Source organism: Balearica regulorum, chromosome 1 (assembly GCF_011004875.1).
Source record: "Balearica regulorum gibbericeps isolate bBalReg1 chromosome 1, bBalReg1.pri, whole genome shotgun sequence".
Lineage (NCBI taxonomy): Eukaryota > Metazoa > Chordata > Aves > Gruiformes > Gruidae > Balearica > Balearica regulorum.
In genome coordinates, this window is record NC_046184.1 from 181069942 (window position 1) to 181084256 (window position 14315).

General features: G+C 34.2%; 1 protein-coding gene across 2 annotated transcripts in view; it reads left to right on the forward strand.

Annotated features, from left to right (window-relative positions):
* Positions 1-14315, forward strand: part of DIAPH3 (diaphanous related formin 3) — a 257984-nt gene that overhangs the window by 52823 nt on the left and 190846 nt on the right. For both annotated transcript variants that reach the window (XM_075741732.1, XM_075741731.1), the window contains 6 exons: positions 9816-9926; positions 10348-10466; positions 10616-10732; positions 11957-12075; positions 12211-12275; positions 12897-13001. In XM_075741732.1, coding sequence (XP_075597847.1) covers positions 9816-9926; positions 10348-10466; positions 10616-10732; positions 11957-12075; positions 12211-12275; positions 12897-13001 — 636 coding nt within the window. The remainder of the gene's footprint in view (positions 1-9815; positions 9927-10347; positions 10467-10615; positions 10733-11956; positions 12076-12210; positions 12276-12896; positions 13002-14315) is intronic.

Below are 14315 nucleotides of genomic sequence, written 5' to 3' on the forward strand. Positions count from 1 at the left end.
CTGAGATTAACAGCATTTTGTTTTGAGTGTTAGGCTTCCAAATGTGATCCTGAATTTTTAGGAGTTGCATATATTTACATGTGTGTAGATTTAATAAGGGGGAAAAAAAAAATCTATGTATAACTCCCTTTTCTATACAGTTCAAAAATCACATGAAAACTGCGTTAAAAGTACCCCCTTTATTTGAAGCAGCAGATAAATTAAATTAATCCTATATACTTTTCACTTTACCCATGCTGGATACCTAAATGGGCGTTTCACCCATTTTCCCGTTTTTAAAAATTAAATAAATTTATAAGGGCCTCTCTAAATCTATAAATATGCATAGCAGATTAAACTGAAGCTGAACAGATAGTGGCTCTTTTAGATCAACATTTGGGAATTGGCTTCAGAAATTATAATCCCTTATGAACATTTGTTGGTAAGTTGATATGCAGCGAAAAAAGGTCATAGCTGATTATCTCTCACTAGTTATATCTTTCTCATAAACCTAAGTACTTTAATACTCACTGTTTCCATTGATGCTCAACTCTAGTGAGACACCACAGATGAGATAGCTGAAGTTTTCTGCACTGATTCGATTGAGTTGTTAACTGTGCAGTAACAACTCTTATTTTTCTAGGACTGCTCTTCAGATATTAAACAAGTACTTTTCTACTAGTGATACCTTCTCATGACTGTGCTATACCTCTATTTGGTATTTTGTTATCCTCTCATGTAGAATAGGAGCATTTTTAAAACTGAGAATTTACTCTAAATGTTGCAATTGCAGTACTTAAGCTAGAGGTATTAATTTGGCTTTACTGAGAGTGTTACTCTGAAGTTTCTGAAAATAGGTAACATTTTCCTATTATTTCATTTGCTGTATCTTATGTAGACATGGAAACTTTTATTGAAAGTTCTTTTTTTTTTTTTTTTTTTGAGTTAAACTTCCATTTGAACACGTTCTTTCCACTAAAAGGCTTTTTTCCTTTTTCAGGCTCCAGAAATGGTTGCTAGATTTTATCTATTTTTTTCAAGACCAGAAAAATCAAGGCTCCTCATATGAATCAATTTTAAACTTCTATAACAATGACAGTGACCTGGTGGTTAATTTGACAGTGTTTTAATGAGACAAAAGTTTACAGTTGTCAGTTACTTGGCATACTTGCCTTGATTATCTGCTTGATATATGTAGGCTTGTTTTGTGGCAGTTCAATTTGACACTAACAACTGACCTTTTCAATTTTGAATTGATTAATGTTTCTGTTACTTGAAGGCTGAATATATAAAGCGCCTCAGTATGCTGATTTTTGTATTTTTAGTGAAAGCTCTATGTATCTACTTTTTGTGTTTGTCAAAAGAAAGGATATTCTCCTTTTTATCTTTCATAAAATCCAAAATTAAGGAAAGCATATTTAAATAGTTTTTGGTTCAAGTCGAGATTGGTGATCTTAGTTTGAGAATATAAGTACAGCCAGGAGTAATATTGAATTTCTGGTTTTGTTAAAGTACATGTAGTTTAAAATTTTAAGCCTGTGCTGAAGAAAATGTATACAAGGCAATCTGGTACCTTGCAGACTTGTGACGACAGCTGAAAAAGTCTAATAGTTTGGTTGTTTAAGTCATGGAGACAGGAAATACAGGTCTTCTGACACAACCCATTCTGATGTACGTAAGACAATGATAACAACAAATTGTGTGTTGCCCATTTCTTCTCATTTTTCTTGTAGAGTCAAATGAATGCTTCTACTCTCTAGTTATCATTTTTCATCACTGTCAAGCAGGCATTTTAACCAATGGAAGAGTGCTTTTCTTCTGTACAGTTCTAGTTGGAAATGCCACCTGCTTCTAATTTTTCAGTTAGAACTGAAAAGAGGTACAATGTTGAAGCAAAGGTACAATTCTTCCTTTTCCAATTAAGTTCCTGAAAAATGAGCACTGATCATCCCTGTGGAAACCTGCAGGTGCTTCATGCCTGTCCTAGGAGAAGTGTTTTTGTGACAAAGTAAAAGGTCTTATTAATTCATGAGTAGCATTACCCTCTCAATATTTTTAGTTGTCAGGGAATACCATTTCATCTTTATTTTTCATCTAATAATATGAGAATGTCAGATGGTATGGTCTGTGATATTTTGGTTAGCCGAATCACTTGGTGGTACTTGGTTGTTCTGTGCTAATGAGATCCTTTCCATAACTGTGTATGAAGTAGGGTGAATCAGAGCAAAGCTCACTTTATCTAAATGTAGAGACTGATAATATTTATTTAATACTTATGGAAATGCACATGCATGTAGATGGTACATCTCAAAGTCATTACTAAGAATTTTTTGTCTTTAGCAAGGGTAAATAATTATTGAACATCAATATAGAATTTGTGCCAAAGTTGAATCTACAGCCAGCTTAATACTGGCAAGCAGATTTTAACTAAATTTGCATCATCCTTACAGACTTTTCTACAAATGCATACTTGCAGTAAGAGTGAGAAAAGTGAAGCAGAACATCTTACTTCAGTTCCCCTTATTCAAATGGGCAAGATATAAGATAATAGTTACCACACAGTTAGTATTGATTGCCTTGTCTATGCAAGGAAAAATCTGCTCTGAGCTACTGAGATGTACCTGACATTTTCCATCAGACAGAATATACCTGGTCCTTTTCTGGTCTTCAGCTGGGGAAAATGCAAGTTCAAAGTACAGACTGTGGAACTGTCAGAAAATGCACCCTGTAACTTGATAGACATCACCAGTTAGAATTGCAGAGGATTAGAATTTCAAGCTGTAACATTTCACTTTAGCAGGATATATCTGATCTCATTGGTCTAGTTTCTCATGGAGGAAAGCATTCAAAATTTTGACATTCCAGGTGAACTGTATCATCATCCATGCAGAGTTCTTCCCTACCAAAAATAATGTGTGTGTATCCATCAATATATGTCCATCTCTTAGTTAAACATGCAGAGTCGAGTACTGTAGATTTCCCTACCACGTGGCAGCTCAGCATTAAAAACATTCCAGAAGGATTATACTCGCAGACCCAAAAGCTCTCTGAAAGCTAACGTGGTGGACTATACTTAGCTGCAGTTCTTTAGAGATGAGGAAGGGAAGGAAGCATCTAACCAGACTGCCAGGTGAAGTGAAAAATTTGCTCTTGGCTTTTCACTGAAGAATGTGCCTCTACACGCTTTCACTGCATGCCTGTTATAAACAGCAGGATACTCTCAAGAAGTAATTACTGTTTGGGTTAGAGGTGCCTTTCAGGAAAGAGTGCTTAGAAATTGCAGTCCTCAGCACCACAACAAAATTTTAGAAGGTACACCAGAGAGCTGTATATTGCCATATGCCTTTCGCTGTTAGAGCCTAAAATAATTTAACTTCTTCAGGCATCTTCTCAAGGGCAGACTGACAAACTACCTCCAGCTACAGAATCTACAGCTGTTCATGAGTTGATTTTAGATATAGACCATTTGCCCAGAATGTTTTGCTCACAATGATTTCTGCCTTCCTGGGAAGCTAATTTACATATCTTCACTAAACCTTATACCACCTCAGCAGAAATACCTCTTCATTTATTGAAGATGAAACATCTTTTTTGATATGGACGTGGCTTTCCCACATTGTGTCCATGGCCAAAAATTCAAAAGGCTGTCAGTCTGTTTACAGAATCTTATCCAAGGTAACTGACTGGGCCCTAACTGCATTCTTTGACACTCATCTGGAGTGCAGGCAGTGACCAATTGTTCTAATGACATTTATAGAGCTGTTGACTGGAGCATCACAGGCGTTTTCCTTAAGTGTTACGTACTTTGAGAATTGTCAAGGAATGATGTTACGTTTGAGAAAAATTTTCTTTGATATTTTTTTTTCTCTTAATTCACAACATTGGAGACATAATTGAGTGGATATTCCTTGGAATTGTGTGTAGTATGAAAGCACATAGAAACGAGCACTTGAAGAAAAGAATAATCTGTAGTTTCCTTTGTGCCTTAAAAAGTTCTTTCAACTCTTTGGACTCTGTTTTCTCTTTGGTCTGACCTTTTATTAGCAGCATTAGTGACTGGATGGTCTCCTTTGGTGGAAGAAATTACCAATTATTTGTTATTACTACTGCATTTCTTTGATTAGTAGCCACACTCTAGAAGTAGGAAACAAACTCATTGTTTGACTGTTGGTAGATCCGAAGTTAGTAGTGTATTCTTGTAATTGAATAATTCCAAATACCAAACCATATTTGAATATTCAGAATTTTTTAAACATGTTGTTCTTGCTGTTGTTTTTATTAGTAATTTAACTTCTTAAATTTTTTTTTAATTTTTCATGAAGCAAATTACTGAAAGGTAAATGTCTAAGCAATGCCTCACTTAGACTTGTGTTTACTTCCTCTTGTATAATCTTTTCTCATTCTGGTTTTTTGTAGACTTCTTTTTGGAACTTTCACTATTACTTTGTCTTCATATTCCTATAGAAATAGTTTGCTAACATTAATCCAGCAGATTTTTCTCTTGTTTATTCCAGGAAAGCTGAAGTATGTTCTGGTTAGGAACTGCAATCAAATTTCCACTAGATCAAATTTGACTAATGTCCTAGAATAACAGTACTTTTTACTGATGTTTCTTACTTTTCATTGTCGTATCTTGTCTCTGCTCTATTTGAGTAGCACATATGCACATGTATGTTGTTGATTTGGCAAATTTGAAGAAAATACTTTTTTTTTTTTGGGGAGCAATTACATCTGTAGACATCCTTTCATCTAAATTGCATTGCTATCTCAAAGATAAAATTGTAGTTTAGTCTTCATCAGGATTTTCACAGTAGCATACTTTGTTCAGTCTTTGATTGCCTCTTCATTGATAGTTTAAATCAAGTGTGATAAATGCTGATTCCTTGCTTAGCAGTTCATTCACATAAAGTCATGAAAATATACTGTGTTTTAAACTGCTGATAGTAATGACAAAGGTTCCAATTCTGATGTAATCAAACAACATGGAGTTTGACTCTATTTGAAATGTAAATGCAACCTTGCAGTATTGTACTTTATTACTGACTGTGTGATGGTGTTGTCCAATGAAGTCTACAGTCACTGAAACGCCTCACTGATGTTAACAGGAGTACAGGTGTTGCTGGCGTCTGTCAATGTACTGAATTACTGGTTTTGAATGGCAGAGCTAATTGAATCAAGAAAATGCAATTGAATGAAAGGCTGAGTACTTCAGAGAGATAAGTCAGTGATGGTATAACAGGTTTCAACTACATAAGCTCAAAATTAGAGGAAGTAAAAATTTTCATCACGGCTACTGAAGAAAAATACAAATGCTGATGAAGTGGATGATTTGGTAAAATGGACCTACACCAAAACAAATAGAAAACAGTTTAAGAATAAAGAATACAGCCCATACAGAATACATTCTCTTATTATGTAAGTAAGGTATTGTTGCACTAAATTTTAACTGGTTTGGTTGCCTGCATTTTCTACCATTTGTTGTGTCCAAGTTACAGATCAGGCTGATGAGATTCTCCACCACATTTTGACACTGCAACTTGTGCAGTTTGTGGGCTTAAGGAATACACTTTACATTCAAAGCCAAGAACTTGTTGTTAGTTTAAATGGTATAATGAAATTACTCTCAGTAGTGCTAACACACGTCTCTGATCACATCTCATGCCTCTACTTTTCTATGCTGCATTTTATTTACTGTAATATTGCTATCTGCTAGTTGCAGAAATGTATTTAACAGTAAACTCTGTGCCATAGACTTGTACAAGGCTAAGCAAAATCTAAAACTAGTGGGGTGGTAGTCAATTCATTACTACATGATTCCTTTTGCAGCTAAATAAGCCAAAAGAGAGCTCCAGGCAGGGCTGCCAAGTCTCGATAAAAGCCTGGCAAGTCTTGGAAGCATGTGGTGTTAGCTTAATAGAAAGCCTGTAGCCTGTTACTAGCAAAAATAACTAGGCTACAAGGCCACATGTTCTGAACAAGATTTTAAAGGATATGACAGACAAATATTGTATATTAGCTTTTTCAATGTCCAGAAATACTTGGTTGTGCAACAGGAGAGTCCTAATTTCTACTCTGTTCGGTGCTGCTAAGACAATTACTGGAAGGTTTTATTCAGTCCACCTTTGAAAAGTGAACAGGGCACCTTAGGTGGCTTTTTTTTATTGTTGTTGTGTGGGATTTGGATGCAGGTAAGTCTAAGGATTTTATTTATCTTTTGGTATTTGTAGTTTCCTTTTGGGGGGTTAACACCATTTTTTGCTACCTAGTGTAGAGTGATACTTTGACAGTAACAAACAAAGATACTAGAAATACTAGAATAACTCTTAGAAACAGTACATGCACAGAAGCAGGCTTCAGGAGTAATACAAAGGTTTTGTTTGGATTTATTTGAAGAAAATAAATAAGTTAACTATCTTTTCATTTAGGTTTCTAAAATACTGTAAACATGCGTACAGAATCGAATTGTATAAAATTAGGGAAATTACATATTTCAGGGAAAAGTGTTGTAAGAATAGGTCTCAGGCACTACAAAGATGAAGAATCCACTGTGACAGTTAAAGCCCCAAATTGTTACCAATTTAACAGCTTTCCAAGTGGATTGTCCAGAGACTAATAACTGAGGATTGTTTCTTATTTATCATTTCAAAGAAGCCCCAAATCTGAAAGATATTTCTCAAGGGAACATATTATATTTAAGAAAAAATGATCAAGGTTATGGTCCTGTCACCTATATTCCTATTTAACTGAGTTCTTTTAGAATTGACTGCTAGTAATATATTGCCAGTACCTTTCTGCAAGAAAACACACTGTAGGTATATTCCTCTGTAATATGTGTAGGTTTTTTATTGTTACTCATTAGGTGATGCTGTAATTGATCTCTTTGTAAAGCATATGGAGAAAAGACATGAACAAGCTTTCATTACCTTGCAGTTTCTAGCCTTATATATGTCTTATTTTTAATTTTATTAATATTTTCAATAATTTTTTGTGTTACATGCTTTATTAGCGTAAAGTAAAAAATGGACTTACAGCGAGGAGAAAAAGTAGCAAGGAAACATTGCTTCAATAAACCATAATACAGCCAAATACATTTTTTTTGTTTTTAAAGAAACTTCTACACATAAAATTTAGTGCTATTTTGTAGTATTTTGGAATATGGCTGCTTAACATACTGTTGTCTAAATTTTTCTAGATGGTTTTGACATTTTAAAAAGTTTTTTTTACTTTTTTGAAGTCCAGACTTAGGCCAATCAGAGCATTCTTGCGTGCTCCTTGAGCCTTTCAAACAGCTTTCATGGGTTTGTGAAATAGGACTTTGCTTTACAAAGCCATGTTGCATTTATTCATGCTGTTCATTTATTCATGTTGCATTTTTCTCATGTTACTCATTAATTTTGTTCTCTATTATACTTTCAGTATATTTGCTCTATAGAAAAGTCAAGCTTTATCAGTCTGTAGTTGTCCAGATCTCCCAAAAATGTCCAATTACAATTATATTGTAAATATCAATATAATTTCTGCTGTCTTCCTTTTCTTGAGTGTCAACATGCTTTTCAGTAAGAACTTAAATGCAATAGCAAGTACTTAAGTTATTTTGTCTTCAATTTTCTTCAAAATTTTGGGCAAATGCTCACGCTTTTGGGTGACTTCTCATTGTTGGCTTTCTTTTGTAAGTTCTTCTGCCAACACCTGCACCTGTTTGTGTGTCTGTTCTACTTTGGGAACTCCTTTCACACTCCAGTAGAACATTTGATGAAGTGTTGATGTGGCCTTCCTTTTCTTTGGGTACTTCTTTTTATCGTTATCTTTTACTGACCATACAGGTTCTCTGGTTGCCTGCCTTCTTTTGTTATCTTCAAAGAAAAAGATGTGTTAATGATCGTTGCTTTTTGCAAGTTATCCGTCAAGCTGGGTTTTTTTTTGTCTGCTTTAATACAGCTTCCTGTTCAATCACTAAAATTTTGATTTTTTTTCCTTGTGTTTTTTTTTTAGTTTGGTTAGATGTCATAACTTGAATAATTATTGTCTAAGACTGGAATAAGTTAGGCAAGTCTATCTTAACATTTTTATATGGTTGATATAAATAATTGAATTTAGTGTGCTTTTTTCTTTGTTGATGTCAATAAAGTAAAAGCAATAGTTTTCTTTTTATTAGTATGCAAATCTAGGTATTTGCATGTACTGGGTTTCATAGAAGTTCTGAGGGAATAGAACTTAATTTCAGTTCTTCATTCAAGTAAGGGGAAGGAGCAAAGCTTATTCCCTCCTCCTATTACTGTTCTGAAGTTGTTATTGATGCAAAGTATGTTGTATGATGGAGCAATATAACAATAGATGCTGTCATGGTAGCTTTTCTCCGGAAGACGTGTCAGATGGGTTAGTCCAGTGGTTGCAACCATCTTTCCTTGAGCGTCCTTGTTCTCTCCAGGACACTTGGTCCCTATCCACCTGCTGGAGCTCATTCTGCTTAACTCGATTTTTTTTCAACAGCTTCATAGTTCTCATGCTGATTAACAGGTTGTTTATACTTGCTACATCTCTGTTCTTAGAGCTAAGCTACTCCTTTCTCCTGTAGTATTAACTAAAGTTCATCTATGTATGCTAACACTGCTGTCAAGTAGGCCTAGGTTATGCTGGCTGCCGTGCACCTTCATAACAGTTTAGTTACAGTAATATATGAAACTACTTTCATGCTTATAATCCTTGCAGTAGGATAAATATCTGATCATGGGTGTAGACTGTTTTATCATTTAATCTTACCATGTTCCTCTTGTAAACCTAATGAGTACTGTTGTGTTTTGGCCATTCAGTTCTTCTGGTGACCATATGTAAAGTCATTATTTGGCATTATATGTACTTTGAAGAGGATTGATACGGTATGTTCCCAATATCACCTTTTGCCTGACCATGGCATAATACATCATCATTTTCTAGATGAGAAAAGGCTTTAAAACAGAGAAAGTATATAAACTGGTTTGCTTTACTTGTTTACATAGTATATTAGGCCAGAAGACATAGTCTAATTGACTTGTGATTTAAGAAAAACCCTTAAAATGCTGGAAACACCTTTCCTGTGCATTGAAGCAAGATGTGCAAACAATAATAACTGGGGGGAAGAGAGGGGAAAAAAAAGGAAATAATGACTTTTGTTACCTTTATTTATGATTAATAATAACTTGCCATTGTTCTAAAGGCTTGTGAATCTGGACGGTGAATTCCTGCTGTTCCTGGCTATGGGTTTTCCAGATAAACCTCTAGACTGATACTGGCATCTTAGTTGACCTGATGTTTGCTTTTGAGCTGAAGTACTGATCCCCATCAAGTATTCTGTGACACTCAGTGTATTGAAAAAGGGAAGATTTTTAAAAGAAGGGGGAAAAGCCCATTCTGTTCTTCAGGCTCAGTTTAGTTTAATCCACATTTTGTCTTATATTTTCTACTGTTCACACAGTCTTTACCATTTCTATTATGTCACTAACTTTTTTATATATGTATTGTAAATATATATTTACATTGATTTTTATATGTTAAGAATTATGCTGATTAAGGTATTTACTCTGTGCTAAAGTTAATTTACTAAAGGAACTTGCTATTTATATAAAACATCAAAATTCAATGGTGTGAGAAAATACTTCATTTTTATGGACATTTGTGAAGTAGTGTTTGGTGTCTGTAGCTTATGTGGTTGATAAGAAATTTCAGTGTCTTAATTGTCAGATTACAGTAGATTGATTAGATATGATGTAAAGTCTAATTCATAGTTTGTCATGTCTTTTTGACTGTGATGCATATTGAAATCTAAGAAATAAAATAGTTTAATATTTCCTCTATTATAGGTAGCTTGCATGCAGCTCATCAATGCTCTTGTTACATCTCCTGATGACTTGGATTTTAGGCTTCACATCAGAAACGAATTTATGCGCAGTGGATTGAAAGAGATATTGCCAGTAAGCATCTTGTAGTCTCTCTTTGCATTACTATTTAAATTATTGGATTATTTGAGCTTCAGAGGGGGAATGGGAGAACAAGTTCTAATAAAATATTCTCACAGGCATTGTATTAAGTCTGGGCATGAGCAGTTTGATATGAGAATCAGTCTTAAAATAAGAATAAAAAAGCGTGCTCTCTGAACTTTATGCTGATTCTTCAGCATTTTAGGACTTGGATTTAGAACATGTGACAGACTGTTGTGCGCACACTTTGTGAAGCCAGGCTGAAGTCATGTTTGTTTTGAATATTTAACATATGTGTTCTTGCAATTTTAAACTTGAAAATAACGTAGATTTATGGCAGTTATTAAAAAGATAATGTTTATCTACATATGGAAATCGTAATTTTGCAAGCCTTTCTACTGTTTCTTCTTTGCAGCAATTGAAATGTATAAAGAATGAAGCACTAGACATTCAGCTGAAAGTGTTCAATGAGCATAAGGAAGAAGACATGATCGAGTTCTCTCATCGTTTAGAAGACATTAGATCTGAACTAGAATATCCTTTTGATACCAGCAAGAGAAATGCAAACAAATTAAAGTGTATAATGGACATTTTTCTGGTATAACTTCTGTTTAAAAAAAGTTATCAGTCAACATTTGACTGAAATATTTTTTCCCTGCTATTATTCTCCTTAAGTCTTTTACTGAAGTAAATGATGTTTACAACATGGTGTGGAATACAGTTAAGGACACTAGTGCTGAAGGATATTTTCTTTCTATTCTCCAACATCTTCTGTTGATAAGAAACGATTATTTTATACGGTATGTTTAATGCTATGTTAAACGATAATTATGGATTTTTGTTGTCATTTAGTCATTAATAGGCTATTTCTTCCATAAATTTAATGATAAATACAGTTTAGTATTTTTCTGTGTGAATTGCAGTTCATAAGTATTCCTTTGTGAACTCATGTTTAAAAGTATCAGCTTTGAATAAGAATGCTGTCCACATGTTTTTTGTCTCTTCTGCTTAGGATACAATTTTCTATATAAAAATAGAAAATTATTTTTGTTAAGATCTGAATCTCACTGACTGCAAGTATAAGTGATCAGGTCTCTTTTTTTTGCTATAAATCATGGTAGTAGCATTGTAATTTTGTGGTGTGTTTGAGGTAAAGGACAAAACTAAGTACACCAGAAGTGCACTTTATACAGAAATCTGAACATGTGCTTAATTTAGAGTAACTTTTGGTTGTGAATTTAGTATTCTCAATATACATTATAGGTCATTGTGAACACGTTAGTATCTCTTGGAAAATTTGTCTGATAAATTACAGGGAAATAGTTAATAAAATCCTAGATGTTTGAAGCTGCCAAATCCTCTCCTTTCTAAAATCTGCTTGTGGTGTTGTTGAGGAAGCACTTGAGGAACCAGATGTGAACTGAACAGGGATGCAAAGCCGTCTGTTTTCTGCATAGTGTTCTGCATAACTTTGCATTTCAGGCAAGGTCTAGCATAAATGTACCCTTAAAGGTTAAAAATGTTTGTCTGACATGGGTACACCTGTGCCTAGACCTCTTCCACCGGAAGGGGCTTGAATTCACAGCTTGCATGTTCTGGGCAAGTGACCCAGCTGTCATAGCCCCTGGCATTTTAGAACAATGTGCTTTTCATTCCTCTTATTGAAGCAGGGCTGCAATGTATCCATAGTTACAGAAGTCACAAAACCAGGAGGGATCAAGTTGATCCTCCTTACTAGGAGGAAATAGGAAGGAGTCCTTCCTTCCTGTATGTCCACAGGGGGAGAGATGCAGAGTTTATAATACAAGAATGGTTTACCTTTAGGTCCTCTGTTTTTTCAGGCTTTATGTAAACCATTCTTGTGTAATAAGCTGCCAGGTATATTTGTCCTTTGAGACTTCTGGGCTTTGCACCTATCCTTCTATGGAAATAAGTCAGTCCAAATCTTACTGTGTTCATAGACATGATTTTAAGTATACAGTAATAAATAAATATGCTGCAAAAGAACTCATCTCTATCTTTAGTCCACAGTATTTCAAATTAATTGAAGAGTGTGTGTCCCAAATAGTGTTACATCGAAATGGAACAGACCCAGATTTCACGTACCGTAAAAGATTAGATATAAACTTCAGCCACTTAGTAGGTAAGTACTATGCTTAGAAATGAACACAGTATCATACTTCTTTGTATGTTCCAAAACCCAGGTTAAAGTTGTATATCTGATTGAGAATCTTGTGTTCCCTCTATATGTGTAATTGTGTTTGTTAATTTTTTCAAGATATTTGTGTAGATAAAGCAAGATTAGAAGAATGTGAAGAGAGAGCTTCTGAACTTTCCAGAAAAGTAAGTTATTTTTAAGTTATGTGATCGTAAGATGGACACAAGGGATTGCATAATAGCTTTGTGAATAGTGTAACTGAAAGTTGCAAGGTTTTTAACTTCAAATTACTTTTTGTTCTTATGTTTAAGCAGGAATTTAGATGTTTCTTATGGACTGAGAAGCAGAGCAAAGTGGTATAAAGTAGTTAACCTTAACGGAGAGTCATTCTGCTATTTATTTTAATGTTTCATTTACAAAAGTCCCCAAAATCAACTGGATATTTTATTTGAACAGCTATCAGTTTCTTCAACAAGATAAACAGTGGGAGAATAAGAACTGACTCACTCCTATCTACGGACTCTGTATTACTGTACATAATTTTTTCAAGCTTCTCTGCCTAAGTCCAACTTAAAACACATTAAGTACTTTATGCTATTTCATATAGTAAAGGCTTGTAGTGGTAACAGAGATGGTACTTCCACTCAGTGCATACACGGAGGTTAGAACAGCAGATATGTTGTACGTGTCCTTAGTATTGTTAACACAAGAGTTTTAAGAAACACAAAAAGAAAAAATTGGAATCTAGGGAAACTATGCAGAGTGACTTGTATCAACAATTTTATTTTTTTTACTTTTTTTCTTAGTTTGAAAAAGATTTTGTAGTTCATCAGGAGACCCAGGCCCTGCTGCAAAAAAAAGAAGAAAGAATCAATGAACTTGAAGCAGAATTACAAGCTTTTAAATCACAGGTATAGGACAGCTTAAATGAATGTATGAAGTATTGCTTTTGAAATGGACTTCATTTTGCATCTTTTGCAGACTCAGTGCAGTTGAGGGTTTTCTCAAAGAATCCTGTTATTGATTATTATTGACTGTTAGTTTCCCTTATATCTATTTTATACAAAGAATTGTAGTGTGACATTAATTAGGTATTTCAGTTCCCACATCATCCTTTTTGTGCCCGAGCTCTGTTAATTAAACTAGTTTCTTATGTTTCATTTGGGTTTTACTTTCAGTATCATATATTTCTGAAGTAATTAACCACATAGGGTAATAAGTCTTATGCTTTTAGATTAGCATTCATCACTGTGATCTGTATCCCTCCTCAGGAAATTATTCATTACTCAGTTTGCTTTGCTGAAGCCTTACCATGGATATCCAGCAGTGGAAGAAATAACCTGTGGCTGGATAAGAACATTTCCTGATAATTTTTCAATTTTCAAGCATAAATAGATATTTTAAAAAGTGATGGAGAGGAGTAGTTGAGATTTTTGAGAGTAATACTTGAGTTAACTTGTAACTGCTTCAGCTCTAAAATCTGTATAAGGAGGCTGTGTGACCAAGCGATTTTTCCTGTGTCTTACTTCCTGGAATAAGAGGCACAATCTAAAAATGGCTAATGAAAGACAGAACTGGGAAGACATGCATATAGGAAGGTGATAAAATATATGTTTCGATCATAGAGGAATTTTTTCTAATTTTGAGCTTGTTTAATTTTCTTAGTGAAGAAAATTTAGCACTGCTTTCGTCTGTTTGAAAATGTCATTCTAATTCAGGTTTCTAGTCAGAATTAACTGTTAATGTCAAAGTCAAACAGGCTTTATAAAAAAGCAATTACAAAAATTGTTGCTTTTTAAAAACATAATTTTAGTGAGACCTGTATCTCATCCATTAAGAAAGTAATTTTATGTGTGTATCTTGAAAACATGCTTAAGTACTTTTTTTTTGTGAGCAAAATAGGTTTTCTCTTAGATATTTTTTTTCTCTTGTTTGCTGTATTAAATATAGCTTTTTTAATGTGCAGTGAGCATAACATATGATTATACTCACGAATTATCATACTATGAATTATCCCACTGTTAATGTTACTTGAAATGTTTTGTAAATATCAAGTAATTAATTACTGCAAATTATTACTCTTGGTCTTAAATCCATCTTAAGAGGAGTCTTTGGTTTCCATATGGCATCAGTTGCTACTTAGCATGGCTACTTCTGCCTGTTACGACTATCTTTCTCCTGGTCTGGTTCCTTTATTCTTTTATTGTAGTTGGTATTTGTTCTTG